Raw genomic sequence first — 25104 nt, 5'->3', positions numbered from 1 at the left:
GTGCTGCACAAGTACTGCTAAATGCTTGATTGATGAGCAGACCCCCCCCCCCCCCCAATAAATCTTCCTGTTCATGTTCCAATAGCATTTGGAGTAGAGTGAGAAGTCCATGCATCCTCACATTCACACAAAAAGAGAAAAAGCATCAGAATATGAATTATGTGCTCTAGTTACAGTGATGTACACCTACAGTACTGTGGTGAATCCCGTTCGTGTTTCATTATTTGTATTCAGATTCTCTATTTCATTGAAAAATTGATATTTGTGAATAGGACTTTTAATTCAGGTTTAATGCATTCACATTGCTCCTCTGCTCTGTAAACATTAGTGTATGCATGGTAACACAGATGAAACTGACATGTGAAAAGAAGAAGCAGGGGATGTGACCTTTGTGGGATCTGCAGGTCATTTAGAGTCCTTTATAGTAAATCGCCCTCATGAGGCCTTCAAACATTTATAAGAACAATTTTACCTTCAGATTTTCATCCACTGAGGAAGCGTTTAAAGAAGCCGCAGAGCAGCGTTTGATGAATAATGTAAAAAGGACAGTCGTAAGGATGTAGATTTTTTCCCCTGCTCTATACTCAGAGCGTCTGGAATAAAGCACACACCATCTCCCGTGGCTGAATATCAAACAAATGGAATTCACTCTTCAAGCAGAACAGAAGGTTTTCTGGGTAAGTTTGTGACTCCTCTGAGAGCGATGCACATGTTGAGGTGTGTGTTTAACACAACTCTCTCATCCATGAGCTGCACTGGCATTTTCTAGAGGAATCAGAGGAGGTATGATATTATGAAGATGGTGTTTACTCTTCCGTCTGTTTTTAATCTCTGCGATGGATTAGTATTTACACACTGAGAAAACAAACTTTTTTTGACAGCAGTTCTGTAGCCCCATCTGTTGATATGTTGAAACACATTTGTCCTGCTACATGTCATAAATAAAGGATGAAACGTTTTCATTTGATATAAACTGGAAAAAATCAAATTTAGATTTCTTCTCCAAAAATATATTGATGAAGCTCTGGAAATGATAATAACAAAAATAAAAATAATCCATGCAGGCATGTTTTAATGAGCGGATTGTTGATTGTAAAGGTCTGATTTGGTAAGTCCTCTAATTAAAATCAGTCTGGGTGAGATTAGGGGTAGATGTCGGTTTCTGCATAAAGCTGATATCCACTTTATGACTGCCCTCCAAAGCTCTGGTACTGTTTTTATTTTGTCTATATAGATTTGATTTCTGCAGACAGGTTAGTTAAGCTTATCTGTGCTCGCAGGTTTCTCTGTTACCAAACTCAACAGTCTGTTTTCACAGATAAACTCTCTTTTTATGTTAGGCCAAACTCACTTATTTTATATACTGACTTATGGAAGGAGCACGGCTAAAATAGTAAGTTTGCTTTATTCTGAACACATCTCAAATACTGTATGTGACATTGGCTGTGCTCCTGACTCAGAATAGTAGTTGGTTTGTGATATAATTAATCAATTAAAGACACTGGCTGGTTTGATTCATCTTAAGGACTTGCTTATTTTCCTCAGTACTGACTCATATTCTTTTTGGGGGGGGGTTAATTTAATTCACAAAATAATTCCAAATTTTTATTGATATCTGAATATAAAAAACCTAATGTTTTCTTTGGCTTTTATTGTTTTTTAAATGAGCTTTTACCTAAAAAGATCAATGGCTTTAATTTAAAAAAAGAAAAAAAAAAAAAAACAGCTTTTAAAAAAGTTGATTTCCTAGTCACAAGTCAAAGTTAAAAAATGTGTTTTGTTATAAAAGTAAGTAAAAAATGTAACACATTAAAGCTCATGTGAGGTTCTCACAGGTTATGTGGATTTTGGAGACCCCTATGGACAAAATAGAATAATGTCTCTCATGGCTCTGCTAGTCCTGTTTAAAGGTACAATATGCTGTCAGTATGTCTGTATAAAAAGAAAACTCCTTTGTTATTTCTATATTTCGGTTAAATACTTAGATTTTAAAGTTTTCAAAGCCAGATATATTAATGATATTCAAAGTGGTATTGGTGTGGTTTTTGTCACAGTGGCTGCCATGACAGAGCCGCTTTGACAGGCATGATATGTCCACTGTTGCCCTGGAAACACTGGATGTACCATGGCAGACATGGTCCATAGGAAAACTGTAACTGCAACTGGAAGCTGCTGTTCTGTTGCCGTATCTCATTCATGTTTTGTGCTGCAGGCTTGTGATGGACCACAATTACTCTGTGCCATTGGCTGCTCATTCTAGCCTCAGAATTTCACCATAATGTAGAACAACACCCCCCCACTGCACACTATGGTGATGCTGTGGCACAGGACAACCAGAGATCAGTCAAGCTGCTCAGCTACGCCCACCTCAACTTCTTTTATTGAGGACAGATTTTTTTCACTAAAATAAGAAAAATGCACTCCATAGGGCAGGGATGTTGAACTTGGTCTTAGCCTGGGTCATGTGAGCATTAACTGTGTTCTTGAAGGGCAAATTGTTGTATAGTAATAATAATTACCCTTATCCTATATGATCTTGGACACTTTTTAAGCTATTAAGAAGAGTCAGGGCTTATTACAGTCAGTTTCATTCCATACTGACACTCCAAACAGAAGCTTAAAGCTTGTGTTGCTTTAAGCTTGAGTTATACCAACAGTTGCCCAATAAACCTACCATAAATGCTTTTATATTCACTGCAATTGCAAAACAGTGTGAGTGTAGTGCTTGATGCTGTGTTAATAATAACACTGCATTATTTAAATGACAGGAATTTTCTATAAAAATCAGCTGTGCTGTTAGTTATTTAAGGTCAACAAGCAACAAATGGACTCTTGAGAAGTTAGTATACACTATGAAGTACACAGAACACTGACAAAAGGGCAAATACGTGCTTTATTAATCCAGACAATCTTAGGAACAGAGGAATCATCCCATTATAGATGTAGGTTTGGCACAAGCTGAAATAAATACCACTTACAGCAAGCTGTGTTTTTTGCATAAACACAGTGAATAAAAAAATTAAGTCAGTGCTGAGTTTTGTTCTCTTCTTTAAATGACTTGTACACATAAATGCACACTGACTCTGGGTACAAATCAATTTCTCAGGAGCAAAGCTTAAAACTATCAATAATGAACTCTGGGTAATCTTTGAATCAACAGGCACTGCAGTAAAGCCCTTTTCCACTCTTCATACAAGTGTGATACTACAGTCACAGGCTCAATAAGAAATCCCACCTCCCCTGTGTCACCCACAACAAATGAAGGGGAACAGCACAGTGCTGAACCATTCAGTCCAAACCCCTTCACCCTGCGTTGCACTAAGAGGCAGCTCGGAGTAGAAAGCACACTCTAATTAGACTTCTATCTGTACATCTCTGCTCAGCTCAATGAGAGAGAGGAGAGGAGAAGGGTGAGAGAGGAGAAGAGCTATGTCCTCTAGTTTCTTTTTCTGTCTAAATAAGCTAAACCTTGTAAGAAATAGACAAAATATCATATAATGAAATGTGGCTAAAAATTAGGCTGACTCTTGTGGATTCTTTTTTTCATTGAAAAAATCCTTTCACAAACAATTGCATAGTTTTTTTATTGCATAGTTTGATTACACTTTTTTTTATCTTGCTTTAAAAAAAAAATCTAATAGGTTATTTCTATCGTTTTGATCATCCATTAAGCACAGCTGTCATTTTATTATATCTTGTCCTTTTCAGTGCTGTTGATGTGTGCTTTAAAGGAGACTGACTCACTCACTGTAAACCAAATAGGTACAAACAGAGTTGCCTAAATTACCTTATTAAAAAACTGTAATCTGACAGGCCAGATTAGACTGTTTCACATATCCATCTCATGCGACTTTTGTTTTTTTCATCTGTCTAAGCAAGCACCCATAGTCTGTTTGAGAAGGGAGAAGCTTTGAAAAAATCTTGAATGATGATTGGACGAACATTCAGTCTGCCACATTCATAACGGTCAATCAGAGCAACAAGACATACAAACTGTACAACATGAACTCAGCAGGCAGCTTTCATGGTTGATCACTGTCAGTGGGGCCAAGTGTCAACTCAAACTCATGCTGACGTCAGGTGAGAGAAAAGCAAAAACATTTTCTTTTATTTCCAGTTCAGGTCTTGCACTTCTTTTAGTAAAGAAATGTCCAGTTCTAATAAAACTGCCACTGCAGCTACAACAGCTGCAGCCAGCATTTACCAGCTTACAGGACAACTAAACCCTACCTGTAGCTGCCACCTCCTAAAACGATGCTGACTGGTCAGACCTGGCATTAATGTTCCAGACTGAAGCTATGGTAGAGGATACCTGATGACAGACATGGAATCTGGCCAATCCATCGACTTTGCGAGGTCAATAAAACTTGAGCTCTGTTTGAATTCTGTAAATGATAAGGAAAGTGATTTATAGCTGTCTTTATTATCTCCTTTGGCATAGGAAACACTGAACCATCCTTTACAAAAAGACTGCAGTGTTACCTCCACTAAACCAAAGAACACGTTTCTTTACCAGACTTATGATTCATGTGATAAATGGAAATTAGGATGAGCAGTGATTTTTCCTTATTATCCAAACATCCAATCAATCGATTAGTCAACAATTGAAATATTATTTGTTTTGCTATTTTAAAATATTAAAGTCATTGTGGTGAAAGTTAATAAATCTCATTTCGAAGCGAGTTTTCAGATGAAGTTAAAGTTGCAATATTGCCATATTGTGGTCATTATTTTCTCATCATTATTATGAAACTGAGGCAAAGACAATCTGTGAGCACTAAAGGTTTTTTGATTTGCAGTTTATTTTGCTTTTCACATAACAAGCGGAAAGAAAGAGAGAACCAGAATAGACTTAAATGATTAACAGAAACAACAACGATCAACGATAGAGTAGATAGGTGGAGAATAAAACTAAATAATGTAATAAATACCATTGCAAATATAAGGACCTGTTACATTCATCCACTTGTACTGGCTGTGGAAATGTTATAAAAACCAGAATCAGCTCATATTTAACACCATGGGTTTCACATTTCATTCACTGCAATAAACAAGGAGAACACACTGGGAGATAGGTGTGTGTTTTTGTAGTCCATCAACTTTAAACTGAGGTGTTTACACAGTAAATGTATTACTTAGGAAAAGTGTGGATGGGTTTCCTTTCCTATCCCTTTAATCCCACCTTTCCTGGACCCTGTGACATTTTTCATATTGATTACGGAAAAGCGGATAGAAAAGGACTAAGGAAGAAATTTATTTTAATTTTTGGATGGACCCTCAGTCAAATATAACAAATGTAGCGAACATCAAGCAGGAAAATTCACAATGAAAAGAGAGAAAACTCTGGATTATGGCTTGGAGATGGCATAATCACAGGCTAGTGGAATTGGAGGAGTATTGATTGCAGCTGTATTGTTCTCTTCCTTATAAGCCTGCGCAACAGAGCGCGTGCTCAGCTCTCCTTCAGGTTCTCCTCGCACGACAGGATATTAGATAAATACCTGATATCAGTTCAGGCTGATGGGATCTGGTAGTGGCCTTGAAGTTTACTCTGAAAGGGGGAAAAAAATCCTCTCTACTCAAAGGTCAAAAGTCAGAGCTTACAGAATATAACACTTGAGCATAAATAGCTGAAAGCTCAGCTGACATCTATCCCTTTCCCCAGCCTTCACACTGAAGCAAGCAAGCTATACAGAAACGGCCTGTTACAGGAAGGTCAAAACCACACACATATTTCATACTGGCTATATATTATGTTGGGTGTGTATGCTTGTACTATTTTGTGTCTTTTTTACCTGTGATAGAGCAGATATTTTAAAATAGCCCAAGAGGGGAAAAAAACAACAAAAAGCTAAGGGAGAAAAAAGATGGGAAGAACAGAAAGCAATTGCAAGCACATTTAGAGTCAGTGATAATGTCGGTGCAAGTGAGAAGATAATCACACGCCCTTGGAGTGTAAATGAGTTCAGATTACAGTATTCCTTGTGATGGTACGACTTTGCAGCAACATCCTACGCTGAGGTGTTGAGAGATGAGAGAAAGCTGTTTGTGTGAGTTCATTATACTTTTACACACATCTCACAAATTAGGGATGCATGAGCTGGCAGCCTTGGCAGAAAAGTCATTAGTGGGAAGTGATTAAATTTGCTAGTAATTTTTTAATTCCTCAGAATTGCATCCCTGACATGTGCCATCCATCCTTTTCTCTCAGACTACAAGAAAACAGCAGAATTGCTTCACCCACACAGTAAAATCCCATCTTTCTCCTGTTATCAAAGTCACGCTGATGATGTTTTGTTTTGTCTTTTATGTTTGTCTTGGTTGTCAATTTTAAATGATCAGACTTGATGAAATGTGTGGTTTCAGTTGAGTCAGTGAATTTGAACTTGTCATGTGCCTGCACAAATTGGGTATGGACTCTAGTTATTTAGGTCTTTTATTCACAAATAAGCAATTTAAGTGTTTTTACTGGTACTTCTAAGAGTGTGAAACACTTGTGTAATTTTTCTGCTCTTTTGATGTCTTTCACCAAATAAAAACAGTCACACTTGGCAGTGTCTTAGGCATTGTGCCTGCTCACTCAAAATCCTTTGCCAGCTAAGCATTAAGTCATACTACAGCTTTGGTCCCAATATAGGCCTATGTGATTCCATTTGATGTTATTACGATGTTGAACCTTACATCATATTTAATCTGTGGTCTCCTTTTACGTTTTCAGACTTCAGGCTGGGTTTTTGTATTCACCCTAAATTGCCCACTAAATCAGTGGCATACTAGCTTTCTATTAATTATAGCAGTGTAACTTCATGTCCTGCTCTCTGGAATGACTCCGCCCCATTTGTGTGGAAAAAAGCCCCACAGAAAGTAATGTGATTTAATGCTATGGTTTTCCTTTTAGCTGGTTGAAAAAATTGAAAAATAGGATTTTTGCAGTGTTTTTCATTTTCACTTGACAAAGGAATAATTATTTAGATTTGGGCTCATAACAACCACTGAACTACACTGGTTTCGTATTTTAAGATTGTAAATCCCCCAAGATCTCATCTTTCCCATTTTTCTATATATTTAGATAGAATGTTTTCTCACACAAAAGGGCAGGGTTAGCATTGTTTGGGCAAAGTACCCAAATGGGTGGCTCTTATCAATAGACCTTTTGCTTCTAACATCACACAGACTTTTCTGTCTTGCCCCAACCCCTGCTCGGTTACAAAAGGGGCACTGGATATAAGTACATACCCCTGTCAGAAAATTCTCCACAGTAATCTGTGTAGTGCACATTTTTAAGTAAGTTTAGACAGCTTGAGCTGTTTTGGATGTCTGCAAATCCTTTTATTAAGTGTAAAGCATTATTTATATGCACTAAGACCACTGTCTGTACATAGAAACACTTCTCTCAGGCTGCTCTCCACAAGTTTTCCTTTTTGTGACCGTCCTCAAAGTGAATCGTTTCATGAGTCAGTCACTGAGATTTGTGTTTAGTTGCCTAGTTCAGTTTTCTTTCTTTATTTTGCTTTCATAGCCCAAAATCACAGATTGAGCTTAATTACCAACTAAAACGCTCGTAGCCCAATCTCAACACTGGCACCTCTGCTGTCCACTGTGGTGACATCATAATAGTAAAAAATAAACAAATAAATAGGCTCTTTGCAGATGACATCACTCAGCAGCTGAGAACTCCCCTGAAGTGATTTCTACATAAAAAGTGTTACCAAAAAGGCCATGTGTTGAGTTGTTTATGAATATGCCAAGTGTAAAAAATACAAACATTCTTAATTCTTAAGCTGTTGTTGTGTCCTGAAGGTAGCGAAAAAACAAACAAAAGAAACATGGTGAAACAGCAGCAGGTGGAAAACAAAAAGTCTCTGTCTAAAGCTTGAACAAGTAGTCTCACACAACTCTCAAGTATGGTCTGTTTCCACAAAGTGATCCAGTTTAGTTCAGTACAGTTTTGCCAGGTTTTAGTGCAGTAAACTCTGATCTTACCTCCTCAGCTCATGTCCATCTGACCAACCTACAGTCTCACTCACTGAGACAGGAAATCTGTCACAGAGATCTGGATCATTTGGCTCAGCTCTGTACAGCTGGTTAATGAGATCCTAAACAGCTTTTCATTTGGTCACAGTTTGGCTTTTTTAATGTGGATTAAATAAAAACAAAGGATGGAAGGAGGAAAGAAGGAAAGGAAACGGGCACTCAAATGGGAGCTACTTTGGTTCACATAAAAGAGTCATTTTGTAGCATGGGCTTGTTTGCGATAGACTCACCATCTCTTTATCTCTCACCGAGGTTTATTCAGTAATAGTTCATCACTGTTTCAACTGAAAAAAATGTTTGTACAAAGTGAGCATTTTTATGCCTTGAAGGGCTCAGCTTGCCTTTTAGCTCAATATAAGGCTCCTCTAGACTCTTGTTTCCCTTCATCTGACTAGACCAGGGGTGTCAAACTCAGAGAGTACGATGTACCATATTTACTTATTTTTTGCATCCTACTATGATCTTTCATTTCTATATTATAGTTAGATCATGAAAAATGAGTGAAAATTTGTATTTCAAACACCTAAGTTAGTAGATATTGAAAATTAATATTTTCTAAAAAATGTCCATCTTTTTCCCTCAAAGTCTCACCATATGGCACCTGCTGGTGGGCCAGAAGTGGCCCATGGGCCAGAAGTTTGACACCCCTGGACTAGACGATGATAGACGCTAGGAGGTCTGTTTCTGATCAGTTTACTTAGGCTTTCCAAGGCTGGGTCCGCCATAAGCTGAATCCTTAAAATGCTATAGTTGAATGTGAGACACAGCTACAGCAAGGCTACAGGAACTTACTGTTTCCCAAAAAGAGGCAGTACGGTTTTATCAAACTCACCTTTTTTCACTCGAGTTGCTGTGTGGCTCAAACAGGATAATTTGAGGTCTAAAATGTATCAATGTGGATGCACTGGCAGCCTCCAGCTACGTATGCTCACTTTTCCTCTTATGCTTTTGATCATTTTACAGTTAATGTACATTTCTTAGCATGACTGCAGGACATTTAAAAGTTTTCTGGCTGACTGGCAACAACTGAAAAATCTACAAATCCATATTCCCTGCTGACCCTCTGAAAAACATAGATTCTTATATTTTAACAGTTTTTCCCTCATACATGAACAGAATACACCCTTATTTTAAAAAAGAAGGTAGATATGAAGGTAGCATTACTTGAGTCATATTACGCTCCATCATTGTGGAACGTGTTTTTAGAGAGCTATAATACCTTTAATACAAAAGGAACCACACAAATGACTTTTTTGTTGCACAAATGTTTATTTTTTTCCCTTTCATATTTCAAATATAATTCCCTTCAAAATACTTCAGAACGTCACAGAGATATACAACACCCCACACTGGTTGATACCCTTCGCTCTCCTTCTCATTAAAGGTGCATTTCACAACATCTCTTATTCCTAATACACTGACTGCTGTATGCCATGAAAACCTCAGCTAAACAGTTTTCACATGTACCATCACTTTGACTGATGCACTGTTTCCCTAAACATACTTCATGTGAAGACAATGCTCGTCACAGTGAGTTTCAATAGTCAGGCGAGTCCTTTAAAAAGAAACTCAGGATTTTAAGGCTTATCTCTTTGAAGCTGCATGGTGACCATTTGATGCCACAGAAAACAGTGCAGATACCATGCTGTGTTGGTCAGATGATGAGAGGTCTACCAAAACTCAGAGATACGGTTTGTGAACTCTTAAGATGTGTGAGTCAGCCAGTCGTCCCTCAGAATGCTTAAATATTCTTGTATTTTATTTCCCATAACAAATATTTATTGTTCCTACCCTGCTTTTTATCACCAAATCCAGGACAAGAATCATGGCATTTTCATGAAAAGTCATCCTGGTCTGTAAACCAAAGCTAAAAGATCCAATAATATTTGTAGTACCAAAGGAAGCATTGCACCAGCAGCCAGACACTGATTGCTTCACACCATCTTATTCCGTACAACACGAAAATAAGCTTGAACATCAGTATTGTAATGCTGCCAGAAGGATCTATTGCTGCACAGTTGCTCAGTGTATTGGCAGCTCTTACACTTTGTGATGAAGCTGACGAAGCCCAGATAGACTCTCAAAACTCTTATAAACTCAAGTCAGTGCAGACAGTGAGCAGTAGATGGGAGATTAACAGTCGGTTAGTCACTGTTGTTCATCAGTGTGATGGTAGAGTGTGTGTAGGTGTGCAGCTCCATATCAGCCAAGAAATGATTTAGCATGTTGACGATGTTCATCAGTGTTGTTAAACTTCACTTTATTTGTCCAGCTACTGAGTCACTTTACTGTCACCTCCTTATTAGAATAAACCTGCATTCTCATCTCTTCTTCATGGAAAATAATTTAAGTGTTTGCAGTTTCTCTGTTTTTGCTTGATCAAATCATAACACACATTTTAAAATCAAATACGTTAATTGCTGCAAAACCTTTTTTTCACCAGATGTAAAATCGTTGAGTTTTATAAAACCTGCCCACTTTTATCCAAAGTTCAGTTCCTCAAATATCAATTATAAAGTCATTATCTAATTTAGGACTTAAGGAATGTCCTATTAATATGTTACTAAGAGTGTTTTTTACATTATATCCTGTTAACAGTGTTGAGGTTATAGAGGTTTAAACCCTCATTTCCACTTACACTGTGCTCTATTAGCATTTGAGCATCAGACATTGAATCACATTGCATCTTAATGCAGTGCATCACACAGCAACGCAGGCTCGAGTCCACACTACAATGATTACAAATCCTATTCTCCACCCTGTGAATTTAAGGCTCCCACCTCTGAATGCTTTAGTTTTGAATGTGAAAAAAAGGGAAATGGTGTTTTGTATTGATGAAGTTTTAAAAGCTTTGAGCTGAATAGTTTTACCACTGTGTGGACACAAGTTTCAAACCTGCATTTCAAACATGGATATATACAGTATTATTGACGTATATTCCTTCTGTAAAGCTAGCTTACAAGCATTGCGCTGCATCACACCACATAGTGCTGCATCACTTGCAAGCTGTGGGGATACTACAATAGTAAGCAATGTAATCCAGCTGATTTTGTCGCAAAAGCGCTTGTCGTGTAGTTTGAATTAGCTTTATATGTGACTGAAGCCCATTTATCTAAGGATGATGCCCTCTAGTGTCCAACACCAGGAAGTGCACTTCTACCAGTGAAATCGCTTGTAACCATAAGGAGTGGATATTTTATAATTTTTTGCATTCAGTAGTTTGGATAATATTGCATGTCAGGAAATAAGTGAAGAAGCAGGCCTGCCTGGAATGTAGTGCATTTAAAGTGCCTATAAATAGTATCCCCCCTTTGGCCGTTTTACTCCATTCTTCTTTGCATAACTGCTTGTCTGCCAGGTTGAGCTGGGATCGGGCGTAAAGAGCCCTTTTTATTCCATTGTCAAGTCCAGCCTCATTCTCTTTTGGATTGAGGTCTGGGCTTTGACTCAGCCACTCCTAAACATCCATCTTGATGTCTTTAAACCATTTCTGTTTAGCTTTCGCTGTATGCTTTGGGGTAACTGTCTTGCTGGGAAATAAATCTACTCCCAAGCTTTAGTTCTCTAATCCTTATAATAACCTTTTCTCTGAGTTGCTTGGAGTGTTCTTGTGTCTCCATGATGTAATGTTAGCCAGGAACACTGATTAACCAGTGACTGGACCTTCCAGACACAGATGTCTTTGTACTACAATCACTTGAGACACATTCACTGCACTCTGGCGATCCCCGTGTCACTAATCTTGAGACTACTAGCACCAAATGGCTAAACCTCTGTTGAATAAGGTCAGTCACTTTAAAGAGGGTGAATATTTATGCAGTCACTTATTTCACTTATTACATTACTTTGTAGAAAGCTGTTTTCACTTTTGCATTAAAGTTTTTATGTAGAAAAAAAAATATTAAAGCCAAATTCATTGATTATGACAGATTTAAAAAATGAATAAAAGGGTAAAACATCCAAGGGTAGAAGTACTATTTGTAGGCACTGTGTTATATATTTTAATATTTAATTAGAAGATGTATGAAAAGTCAAATGGGCTGACTTAAGCTAAATTGTTGTCAACATACTCAGGACACATAACAGGGGAGGGGGGAAGAGTTTTGCAGGCTCATCAGATATTACGTAGATTTCCCTATAAATAAATGCACCCCAGGTTTTCTTGCCTCCATAACCATACATAAGTGGAAATAAGGGGTAAAGGTTTCTTTGTTGTTATTGTTTACCAGACTACAGGTGTGCTAACGATTCTTACTGTGCTTAATTAAAGCACTGCATGCTAAACAGCATGAAAAAGATGTATTTCTACCAGAATAGATGGTGTTTGGTTTATTTGGCCTTTAGAGATCGCTTCATATTTCAACGAGCCCCATAAATGTGTCTTTTTACTATGAAACCTGTCACTTGAATATTAAGTATTATCACATTTTCTTTTTATATTGTTAATATGTGCAAACCTGTTTTTGTATGTTTCCTACCAATGACAGCACCAGAATAAATGCTGCAGTAACGCTCTATTATGTGCAGGCAGTCACTGAAACATTACTGAAATGATGTGTTACTCATGCCAATGACACCTGCGTTCCTCATATTCTGTTTAAAACAATATTTTCCATTTTAATGCTTTCTGAAGATTATTGTTGAAAAGGGTAATGCTAAATCTATGTAAGTTAATTACTACAATAAGTCATTTCCCAAACTTGTCATATTGCCACGTCATATTTAATACTCATTGGTAATAAAAAGACAATTTGATGCTCCATCAGTCAATACAAAATCTTGGCCATGATATTTTGCATGGATGAATGCTGCATTTATGTTGTATTTTCATAGTTTGTTCCTCTGTTGGTAAAATAATGCAACCTAAGCTTTTAACAGTAATAAAACAACAGGTCAGTCTGGCAGATATAACAAAGGCTACAGACCACATAGCTGAAGAATCCCATAGTCATTTGTCTGCTTTGTAACAGACATAGGCTCAAATGCAATAACTACAATAGTAGTGTCTCCCAGGTAGAATTATGAGGCAATATGAGAAAGGATTTGACAGCATGATGAAATACCATGCACATCAGTGCTTAAAGATATATCTAAAATATGTTTAGTTCTACATGGACACAAGCTGACCTATATTTAGTCTTAAATAATATTACTGATAATGTGCAGCTGAAGCTGATAAAAGTTTCACATGTGGCTGATTCCATTAATCCAGTAAAACGTAGGAACAGGAGGAGTTGCCATGAATGCAGAAGAACAAACACTTTTTTGCAGTGTCTCATTTTGGTATTCCAACAGGGGCAATGAGCATATCAAGTGGAAAATATTACAAACTTATCCTCAGAATCTGTGACTGCTATCAGGAACAGCTACATATAAAGGTAAGCTTAGACTCTCATTCAGGCAGATCCTCTGGTCATCATACCAAATGCATTTATGATGGCAGAGATAATGCTTACATACAGTCGGCTTACAGCAGGTTTCAAAGGGCTCTCATGTTGTTAAAATACACTGTGGGCTGTTACAGATCTGTCAGACAGCCTCACACACACCGCTGTGTGAGCTGGCAATGGTAGAGTGTAGTTACACATACAATAAACATGAGAGCAACCTGACATGAAAGCTGACTCTTATACCAGACTGGGGGGCCAACTCAGAGCGCATAATGATACGTTTGTGATCAGAAAATTATTACCAACATTTGTACTGACCTAAGACAAAAGAATAACACTTAATGTGAAGGGGTATGTATCAAAATGACATGATAGTGTCATAATCATGATATGCCACCTGTCATTCACATGAAGGAGGCTTTAAGAGAATTTATCAGTGTTGTCATTAAGCGTCATTTTGGCAACTATGTCACCTTTAATTAAGAGCATACTCACTTCTACACACACCATTATACCGCTGGACATCAAAAATCAACAGTGAAGTTTTCAGTGTACTTTGCAGTCAGTCTGGTTGCCCTGCAGCTTTTAGGGTTAGTGTTAGGGTATGTGTGTTAGATCAGTAGCAGTGGTGCTAGAATCCTGGCTAACAGTCACTTCACTTTAGAGCTAAAAACTATCAAACCATTATTCGGTTCTAATGCTGAAAGTATTTATTATTGCTACCCTTTAACCAGTTTCAGCACTTTTTCCACAAATTTTTGCTACTTCTTATTGCTGAGTTTTACCCATTTTTGCAACTTTTTCCCCTTTTTGCACCTTTTAAACCATTTTGCCTTCCCCCCATTGCTGCACTTTATTTTTGCCCGTGTAAACCTATTTTAGCAGCTTTTCTTTGCCACTTCTAACCAATTTATGCCGGTATTTCCAACTTTAATCCCAAGTTTGCTGCTTTCTGCCCATTTTTCTTTTCTTTTGTCCCTTCCTAACCACTTTTGCCACTCTCTTCCCAATTTTAACCAATTTGTGTTGCTTATAGCCATTTTTTACCACCCAATTTTGCAGATTTCTGCCCATTGTAGATGATCTTTGCCCTTTAGCCAGTTCTAACCCATTTAAGCCACTTTTACGATATTTCAACACGTTTGACTAATTTTCGAAACTTTCACCCATTTTTGCAACATTAAATCAATTTTTTGCTACTTTCTGCCCATTTTTCATTTTCTTTTTGGCCCTTCTAAGCCATTTTTGCAATTTTAATTTATGCCCCCTTTTTGCCATTTTTTTAACCGCTGTTTATCTAATTTTGCAAATTCTTGCCCTTTTTTGCCGCTCTTTGCCACTCTTAACCAATTTTTGATTCTTTTTGCCCTATTTGCCATGTTTGTTCCCATATAAGCTATTTTCATTTTTGCCAGTCTTAACCCATTTTAGCCATGTTTTGCCCATTTAAGAAAAATCTCTTTCCTCAATATCATATTATTTTCCATTTAATATGTTTCAGTTTCTTCTCCTTTTTTCTGGTATCCTAAAATTTGTACACATTATGGCCAAGCTATTAAGTCAGACATTACTCTCCTGTTGATGTTTTTCAGTGTACCCATCCACATTATAAACATTACCAATAAAAGGGTGACTGTTTAAATTAAAGGGCTTTATATTTTGAAAAAATCTAGACTGTACTACAGCATAAATATATATATATTTTGCTTTGATAAGAGTTTTTATTATTCAGTTTAAAAATCAAATATGGTTATCACAAATTAACTTTATAATGGACCATCATTTTGCTGACCTCTATGGGCCCCATATAGCTCTCCCCTTTATCTCCCCTTATGGGCAGCCTTGCCTGGAAAACTACATAAGTAACTGGATTCTACACCTCTCTCCTATTGTTCCCAGTCTTTATGCTAAGCTAAGACAGCTGGCTACAGTCTTACCTTACTGTACAAAGATGCAAAAGAGACCAAACAATGTTAGCTTTGCGTTAAAGGTGACATAACTGACCAAATGACACTTAATGACAACATTAATAAATGTTCATAAAGTGTGCTTCATGTGAATGACAGGTGTCATGTCATGATTATTACAGTGTGATGTCAGTTTTATGCATGCCCCTTTAAATACAGTGTTACTGACAAAAGAAACTAAAACCAGTGTCTACAATCACCAAACCAATGTGATATGACTGGAATTTAATGTAAATGGCAAAAAGCATTACAGGTTATGAACTAGTGAAGCAGGTTACCGAGTTAATGTGGAGACTTTAGAGATAAGCTGAGGCATGTTGCAGCACTACCATCTCCTGAATGAGTAAAATAGCTACAGTTTAAATTTATGAAACTACTGTAGATGCATAAGGAATAGACTTGCTAAAAACATAGCTGAAAATTATAAAGAGGCTGTTTTTTGTTTGCAGGATGAACTGCTACCTTAAATGCAATGGTATATGGACCTTTAGATATGAGTATTGCTTAACTTTAACAATCATATCTATGTGATTATGGAATAGTTTACACTACAGACATTCAATGTTAATGAAACAATGATGGATAACCAAAACGCAATCAACACTGCTAACCCTGCGCAGTGTTCTCCACCTTTCACACATATGTGTATGAAAATTTCATACATGACATTCAATAACCTGTGGAGAAAGAAGTGCTCTCTGATCATTTATTATTCACCTGACCTCACAGCAGGATTTTTCACTTCTTTTGTGACACACTGTGTTTATCTCTTCTTTTCTTTGGAGACATGTCCAGCTATTCTGCTGTGGTCTATCAATCCAGACGTCTCAGTCCTCACAATATCCTTTGAATGGAAGTTCATGGGCAGAAATGTAAAAGTTTCAACCATAGTTTTCCTTCTGTGTCACTCACAGACGAGACATGTATTTGAGGCAGAGGGTGAACTGCGGGCAATAAAGAGTCGAGAGTGTGTTTGTGTTCAGTATAAGAGAGGAAAACTGTGAGGTTTCTCTCCAAGAGGCTTGGCCATCCTTGCACTGGTATTGGATCTCAAATCTTACTCTCATTAATATTAATATAATACTTTATTAGCCTTTGCCCTTGACCCTTAATAACGCCATAAACAAAACAAAACAAGAAAGCAAAATATCAAAAACATTGAACAGGTCTGACAAATTGCAACATCACATAATAAGTAGAATAAAACCCAAAGGAACAGCAGAGATTTGTATAAATGTTGTGCTTCTTTAATTTCACTTTGTAAAGTCCTCCACTGTCTCAGTTGTGTTTTAGTTTAAACTTTGTTATATTTCATATATATAGAGATAAATGTACACGTATAATCCGCACTGAGGTTTGTCTCTTGTGGCAAGCAGAGGTCAAGCAGAGAGGCTACCAGGAGCACCTTTCTTTTTCTCCTCTGTGTCCGTTAGTCCTTTCCTCACAGTTCATTTGTTCATTCTGTCAATCATTCATCAGTTTTATTCTCCATCTGTCTCTTAGTCAATCAGCAGCTCCCACGGTCCCAAAGGTTGAGACGAAAGGGAGGCAGTCAAAGTTAAAAAGGAGTTTTCCTGCTTTTTCTGCTTCTTTCACTTTCTTCCTGGAATCCCTGTTTCCTCGTTTTATCCCCTCAGGTCCTTTGTCATCTTTGGTAGAGTGTCCGACACTTTGGTGTGTCTTGGGAATAGGGAGGAGGTGGTGGGAGGGGTGGAGATACATGAGAGGGTGCACATATGGATGAAGAAGGTTGATGACAGAGAGGAAAAGGTGACAAAGTGACACACGGACATGGATAAAGTCAATCTAATCAGACTAATCGAGTGACAAAGGAGAGAATATGAGGTTTGACAGTCAAAGATCATTAACTATATTATACTTAATACAGTATGAGAATCATGTGGTTATGTCTAAAGGGGACATGTTCAAAGAAAGCAGAGCAGGAGAACAAGACAAAGGGTTTGTGTTACCATTTATCGCAGCAAGAGGGATGAAATGGATGCATGAAGGATAGAAAGACGAGTGGAGACAGTTATAGGGAGAAGGGTGAGTATAGGAAAGGAGGAGGAGGAGGGTGGAGAAAGAAGTAAAAGAGAGCGAGTCAGGGCAGTGTCTGTCACAACAGACAGGTGGCGCTGTGGTAAGTGCTCATCATCTGTAGAGCAGCGACAGGAAGCAGGAGAGGCCAAAGGTCAGCCAGCTGGCCAATGGGAGTGAGTGTGATCCCCCTATCAGAACTGTGGAAACAGATGAAAATAAAGATTACTTATTAATTCAGACTTTAAAAACTATAAAAGACTGTAGTGTACATCTTTATTTTTCTTTTTTATACTCTGTTTCTCTACACTGACTTCTCTCATTACTGTTCTACAGTGGCAAAATGATCATGTTTCACATTAGGCCATCATGATATTTTTCTGTCTTGCACGCAGAGTTTGTTGCCCTGCTGTTTTAATGAATTAAAAAAAAAAACAAGATTATTAATAATACATTTTTATTGTATGACTATGGAAGTCTTACAGGATAGGCTTTTGTCAAATCAGTTCTAGGGCATCTGCATCTGCAACATTGAGTGTCAGCAAAAAACCTCAGCATATAGAGTGAGAGTAGATCGTTTAATCCTCCAAAAAAGCTTTAAAAAGCACCTTCATTGTTTGTCATGGCTGACTCTTGATGCATGAAAGTTAGATGTTATCCCCAGGGCCACCTCTGGTTAAACTGAGGCCTGGAGCTGACTTTGCTATAAGGGCCCCCTTACACTGCAACTGCAATCTGATTTTAAAATGGCTGATGCAAGGAAGTTTGTTTTTGTTAATTCACTATCAGAACCAGTGCAGGAATGAATTCACAAACCAAACAATGGCAAAACTTGATGTTTAACAGAATAGGTTGCAGAACAATGACTTGATTTACAGGAGAAACTTGATAAGAGAGTTTCTTTGCAGTGAGTGAGTGTCAGTCAGCAGGAGAGGAAGAGAGAGGCAGAGCCAGCAGACTCTGTGCACTTATTAATTGACCACATATGACACTGATCTCCAAAAATAAATATCTTGAGGGTTGATTTACTAATCCAACCAGTGCTGTATGTACATTACCTTTATCATATTTTTCATGCAAACACATGCTCAAAGCAAGGCCTCCCACATCGATGAGGCCCTACGCGTTGTGCGTGTCTGCATTTAGAGAGCAGCAGAATTGGTTACTGCCAATACAGACCTAAATGCCTCTAAATAAGATCCACTTTATTATTAAATAGATGTAAAAATCAAAATTTTCTTGATGATCAGACTCTGATTAACAATTTTCTAGTCTTGAAAATGGTGCACGTGCTTATTTGAATGTGTATAATTTGAATATCAGTGGTGTCAGGCCAAAACCTCATACCTCAATTTTTCATTATTTCAATTTTCTCTCATAAATTAGTGCTATTGGTAGTCCTTTACATCTGTCAGTGAGTTTTAAAAAAAGTTAAAGCAATAGGAAGTGTCAAAAAGATGCTTGGACAATTCAGTGTCAAATTATGTAAAAAAAAAAAAAAAAAAAAAAAGAGTTTTTCATTCCTTGAAATTGGTGATTTTGGAGATAAGAGGTTTAGGCCTGATGCCGGCTATGTGTGTTTTAAGTTTACAGGGACTTGCAAAATCTAATTAAAAAATGTCTTCAAATGAAAAGATATATTTGAGTGACATGAGACTTAGGTATGGCTGCATGGTATTGCAGTGGTTAGTGCTGTTGCCTCACGGCAAAAAGGTTTGTGGTTGAATACCTGTGCATGGAGTATGCATGTTCTCCCTCTGCATGTGTGGGTTTCTGGCTTCCCACAGTCCAAAAACTTCCTTGTTCAACTTGCTTGTCTCAGTAAGTCACCTTTGTGATTGACTGGTGACACACCAGTGTGTAGCCCACCCCTCTCCCTGTGACACTGAGCTCTGCTGCAACCTCCCTTTAGCCCTGCATAGGATAAGCAGTAAAGATAAAATATGGATAGATGAAGCAAAGGTTGATGGGAGTTTATCCCAAAGATCAAACTGAGTTTTCTCTGTGCCACATCAGTGTTGAAGGTTTGGGAAATTCCTAGCACAAAAGACTCACTGGAGTGAAATCAATGAATCAGTACAGTGAGTATTCAACAGTATTATACAGATCTATCAGAAATACATTCCTCACTCACAGACACCCGTTTACAACTTCAGATGTCAATCACCATCTGCTACAGTTATCATTGTAATAACTGGTTAAGAATCAATTAAAATTTTAAAAAGAAATCTTTGTTGTGGCAGGCTTAAGTTTCTTTGTGTCAACATCTGTCTCTGTTCATCCCTCTCTTCACTAATGTCCTGTTTCTCTTTTCCACTGTTACTAATGTCGGCTTATTGTGGATTGCTTAGTCTCTTAACAACTTCACAAAGATTATCAAGACCTGATCATTATGCAAAATGCCATTATATAAATTTGGCTGTGATTTGTTGGTAATTCATAACTATTAAGTCTTTGGATTTATGTTACAGCTGTTGTGATTTCAACACTCCTATCATTAGAGGCATTGACTTTAAGTTCTTTACATTAAGTAAAGAAAAGAAATGCACTGTGCCATTTTAGGTTTGTATTGTCTTTTGTATTCTATAGCCCTATTGAACAAACACTAAACTAACCTTGACATAACATGAACCTAAGGCCAGCAGGTAACTGTAAACAGAGATATTTATCCATCTGGCCTTGGGCACAATGAAAGCCAGAGGCTAGATGCTCTTGTGTGGCACATGGTTCAGTTTTATCCCTGTTTTAAAAGGCACCAATTGAAGAATAACTATTTTAAATCTGTGAGAAGCAAGAGAGGTTGTAAGAAAATGGATCTTGAGTTAAAACGGAACAAAGTTAAAAGACAAAACCAAGAATAAAGGGGTGAATGAGTAAAGGAAAAGAAGTCACAGAGAGATGAGATTGCACACTTTGTCATGACAGTGTTGAGACTTAAATGAGAAAGTTACCATTGATGTCATCATCACCAATATGTGATGGATTGTGTCTTTTCTCCAGGATGTCACACAGCTAAAAAAACATGCCTTACACTTATTGTTAATGTTATCTCATGCTATTTTTCTATTTGTTATACTTAAAAGCAAAGCCAAAAATTACATATATGTGATCCTTCACTTATTATCTACTAAGTCCTGCACAGATTTAGCTTACAAAAATATTCCTATCTTTAATACATGGACAATAAACTCTCTTTTATACACATCATTACAAAAATGCAGCTACAAATTAGACATACTGCTGCTCAAAGACATTAATAAAAAAAAGTGAGTGTTATATTGCAAAGATCAATATCGTTTCATATCAAGTTTCTGTCCTCCAGGCAGAAAATCAATATTTATAAAAAGCACTCTGACATGCACAAATGCACACTCAGACACACAAACATGTTTCTATAGAATATTTGACAGTCAGCAGATTGAAGTAAAGCTGGTGTTTTTCTTCTCTGTCCACTGCAGTCCCTCACTCTTTCCTTTTAACCCATCCTTCTCGCACTCTCTCTCTATTCTCCTTACTTTCTCTCTTCCCTTTTTTCTCTTAGTCATTGTGCTTTTGTGATTTAGGTTAATTCAGATCCATACATCATGCATGTGTGCAGTTGTTTTGACATTTAAAGGCTTTGACAATAAATAACTCTGCTCATATGTGTCTTATGTATGGATGTGTATGTTCTAGATCGTTCCATGTGTTGTGTTTTTATAGTGAAGACAGTACAAAAGCATTTTAATCCACTGGCATCACTCCGAGCCTCTATATCTGCATCTTTTTTTCCTTACTGGTGCTGCAACCAGCAAGGAACTCACTGTCTGTTTAATCAGCTGTATCCAAAGAGTTGCAGGTAAAATTGATTCAATCAAAACAGTCCCTCAGCTGCTTTGATTCCCCTAATTCAGCCACTGTAGTAAAATGTTTACTCCCCAGGTTTGTCAAAAGGAGGACGAGACAAATAAATGCAGATCATTAAGGTACAGTATAAAAAATACAAACCACTATCTTTTAGAGGGCACTGAGTGGCCATAAATGTATAGCTGGAGAAAGCACATCTTCCATTTATAGCACAATCTTTTTAGCTGCTGCAGCATTCACACAGTTTTATGAGGCTATTACTAAAGTTAAGGCAACTTATGTGGTCTAATATTGAACATAACTGGTCAAACTGTCAATGAATTGCCGTAAATTTATTATTTTAAGCTATTCAAACACAATTTAAAGACTTAAAGAAGTTTTATTTTTAAACACCACTCAATCAAAAACTCCAACCTGTATTGTCAAATGTGCTGTTTGTGTCTTCTTGTTAAGACAACCCAAAGAAGCATTGCCATAACTCTCATAACACTGTAGACCCTGGTAGCTACACAGACTCGCATAAATTAAGTTAATATTACTTGATGATCAAGCATTTGTACGTATTTCTAGGTTTTGTCAGGTGATGTTTAACAGCAGGGTGAAAGAAACCATTTAACTGTTGGTTCAAGTAAATTCAACTTAAAGTAAGCTAGTGACATCTAAGGGCTGAGCTGCCAGTTTGTTGGCTCACACCACTGTCCAGTATGCAGAGGTGAAAAAAGTACTAGACAAATGCATTCAAATAAAAGTACAGTTACTCAGGCTAAAAATGACTTGTGTAGATGAAGCACTGGTCTATAAATCTATTGAAGCAAAAGTAAAAAGTATGTTGTTTAAAATTTACTCAAAGCACGGAGTACTGAGTGGCTACTTTTGATACCCAAGGGGCTTTCACAGTGAAATATGACCTGTCCTTCATGTGCAATAACAAGAAAAAAATATGGATCTCAAACCAGGTTATTTATTATTAGGTTTGACCAAACCTAAAGTACAATGGAACAGCTGTTTTGGGAAGTAATATGGAATAATTCTGATCGTCATGAGTTGTGAAAGGCAAATGGCTGGTTGTTTTTATGATGTTGGCAGAAAGCTTGGACCTCCTGGTTGGGCTTTAAGTGTTTATTATTTTACTCAGTAGTCAATGCTTTTTAAGATGTAATCAAGTAAAATACTTCACTCAAAATATAATTAAGTAAAAGTAAAAGTAGAGATTTTAAAAACTACTCAAAAAAACACAAGTACACAAACAAGCTACACTATTACAGTATTTGAGTAAATGTAACTAGCTACGTTCCAGCCCTGACAGTAGGTGACAGTAACCGGGATAAAGCAACACTAAAACATGGGACCTCCAAATAAACAAACGCCCAAAAATGGATTTTTAAAAATTGTTATATAAACAGTATATCATCATTTTTTTAAAAGAAATTACGAAATGCTGAAAGTATGGAAAAAAAAATACCAGTGCCAGTCCTGTACAGCATGGTCCACTGTCCCCTATGTGTAACATTATTTTCTATCAAATTCAAATGATCACATTCCCTGTTTTACTTGGCCTATTGACATCAAACAAAAATGGAAAGAAAGATTTAACATCATGCTTTACACTAAGTGACTGCAATTCAAAATGTGGCTTTATTTTCATGCTACCATGTGACAAAAACAGCGGATGATCACGCTGGTGTGATCGTGGACCCCTTAGGGTTAAAAAATACCTTGTTGTCATGCATTCTACATTCACCAAATTCTGCCTCTGCTCCTGTCAAATAAAGTCTTGGCATCTAGCTTTCCAGTGGTAAATTAAAATTTAAGCTGCAACCTCTGGAGTTAAAAAATTAAGTCAGCGTGGAAGAGCAAAAAGCTGCAGTTCCTCATGTCCCAACATTAGGCTGACTCCAAAAGCCCCCAGAGCTTTATTAGCGCTTGTATGAATAAGGTAATTTTAAAAACAGAAATAAACGTGTTTATATCCTGGTTGAACAAGGATGCTGGTCTGCAGAGGTGTGTCTTTCTTGGTAGATACTGTGTTTTGATTATTTTTGGCTAAGCGTTATGCGTAACTAGCTGCATGCTTAGGACGCACTCACGCTAGGCCATCCATACTGTGCCTAGGCCTGTTTCAACCTAAAGTCTGGTATATTTGGCCAGTGTGAGTGCAATTGTTTCGTGCTTCGGCGCAGCACGCTTCGTGCCCCAGCATGGATGGACGAGGTGGGCCTAGGCACGGCACGGCACGGATGCAAATGAAGGAGCACAAGCACGGGACTGTGACGTAGCGTGAAGTAACATCAAGTGGACCCACCTCAGAGAGCCTACCAAGCAGCAGCTGCATGCTAGAGACAGCAGGATCCCAGTCCAGTCCACATTTTTGACCAGTTTCTGGCAAAGTCAGGCTTCAATGACAGTGAGAGGATTTTTGGTTTATAAAATAAAGCTTCTTCCCTTGTTATATTCACAAACAGCTTACAGGATAACAAACACCTGTCATCCTCCGTGCCAAAGTGTGTGCTGGGGTTAATCACACGGCTGATTTAACCTCTCTTATTATAAAATTATAATGCCAAACTATCATCCACTGAATTAACTTACCTCTAATTCTATTTCATGTCGCCAAGAAGGGAAACTGTGGTCTTGATCGCTGACATTTGGACAGAACATTGTTTATTTATCCTGAGGCGCATTTACCTCCAGCTCTCATCAGATGGTAAATATTGCTCTTGTCACTGTTAAAAAAAAACTTTTATGTGATCATTTAATCCTGCTCTGGACACAGGCTGTCCTGTGTCATGAGAGCTTGTTTGGTGCATCACTGAAAGGCATCCAAACGTAGAGAAAAGGCTCAGTTCACAGCGTGTTAAAGAATTCCACAGGGATTCAGTTAGTATATTGACACGCAGAAGAGCGGCTGTAGGGGCTCACACGGGTTAAAAAGTCTGGGTTTCATTCATCAGAAGTGCTTGGAACGCTGATCAGGCTCCAGATTATATGCTGTGAGCCATAATTCTCCACTATGAACCGCTTTCTCTCTCTCTCTCTCTCTCTCTCTCTCCCCACCGTGCTCTTGATAGTTAGCGTAGCTACTGATCCCAGGTCAGCTGGAATAACTCCGGTGTCAGATCAGATATCGTATAAATCTGTTGCTATTTTACAGCCTAAAAAACAATACTAATATATACTGAGTCATCACGTACAAATTCATCAACGGTGGACGTTTATGTGATGACATCGGTGCGTGCCGTATCCGTGCCCACGCCTGGATGCTTTGAGCAGTGTGAGTGTGGGCCAAAGGAGTGACAGGGGAGGGGGTCAAATCGGCTTCAGCACGGTTAGAATACAGCATGGTACAGATGGCCTAGTGTGAGTGCACCCTTAGTCTGACTGGCAAACTGCTGTGTTTTAGCTGTTTTTGCTTGATAGCCTACCTGGAGTCCATCTTTTTGTGTGCTGCTAAATAGGCCAAAGTTGGCAGTCACTACTCATCCTTTAGTCATATCATTGCTAACACCTTCACAATTGAATCTTTTACATATATATTTTTGCCACTGATAGTATCCCAGCACTCATGTCTCTCCTACTGTTATTGTATTGCACAACCATTCAGAATAAGATGCAGTGGATCGACGCAATGGAAGAAATTATGAGGAAATGATAAATTGAGACGACAGGATATAGTAAAGTGCACAGTTAGAGATGGGCTCACCTTCCAGCACCTCTGTGAATTATGCTGGCAGAGCTGCACCAAACATGTCAGAGGTAATCATCGTTCATTTGTGGGGGACCGTAGGATAACAGATCCCCTCTGAGAGCACATAATTAGCCTGATGTAAATT

The 25104-nt window shown here is 37.8% G+C and overlaps 1 protein-coding gene across 6 annotated transcripts in view; it reads right to left on the bottom strand.

Moving 5' to 3' along the window:
- The window catches only part of LOC121514859 (MAM domain-containing glycosylphosphatidylinositol anchor protein 1), a 412064-nt gene that overhangs the window by 75951 nt on the left and 311009 nt on the right, over window positions 1-25104 (bottom strand). For 2 of the 6 annotated variants that reach the window (XM_041795263.1, XM_041795273.1), the window contains exon 18: window positions 15208-17628. The exons of the other annotated variants lie outside the window; for them this stretch is intronic. In XM_041795263.1, coding sequence (XP_041651197.1) covers window positions 17543-17628 — 86 coding nt within the window. In that variant the 3' untranslated portion in view covers window positions 15208-17542. Of the gene's footprint in view, window positions 1-15207; window positions 17629-25104 lie in introns of those variants that run through there. 6 annotated transcript variants of the gene reach the window in all.

The sequence above is a fragment of the Cheilinus undulatus genome, linkage group 1 (genome assembly GCF_018320785.1).
Source record: "Cheilinus undulatus linkage group 1, ASM1832078v1, whole genome shotgun sequence".
NCBI lineage: Eukaryota > Metazoa > Chordata > Actinopteri > Labriformes > Labridae > Cheilinus > Cheilinus undulatus.
The sequence above is the reverse complement of the archived record's forward strand: the minus strand, read 5'-3'. Positions and strand labels throughout refer to the sequence as shown.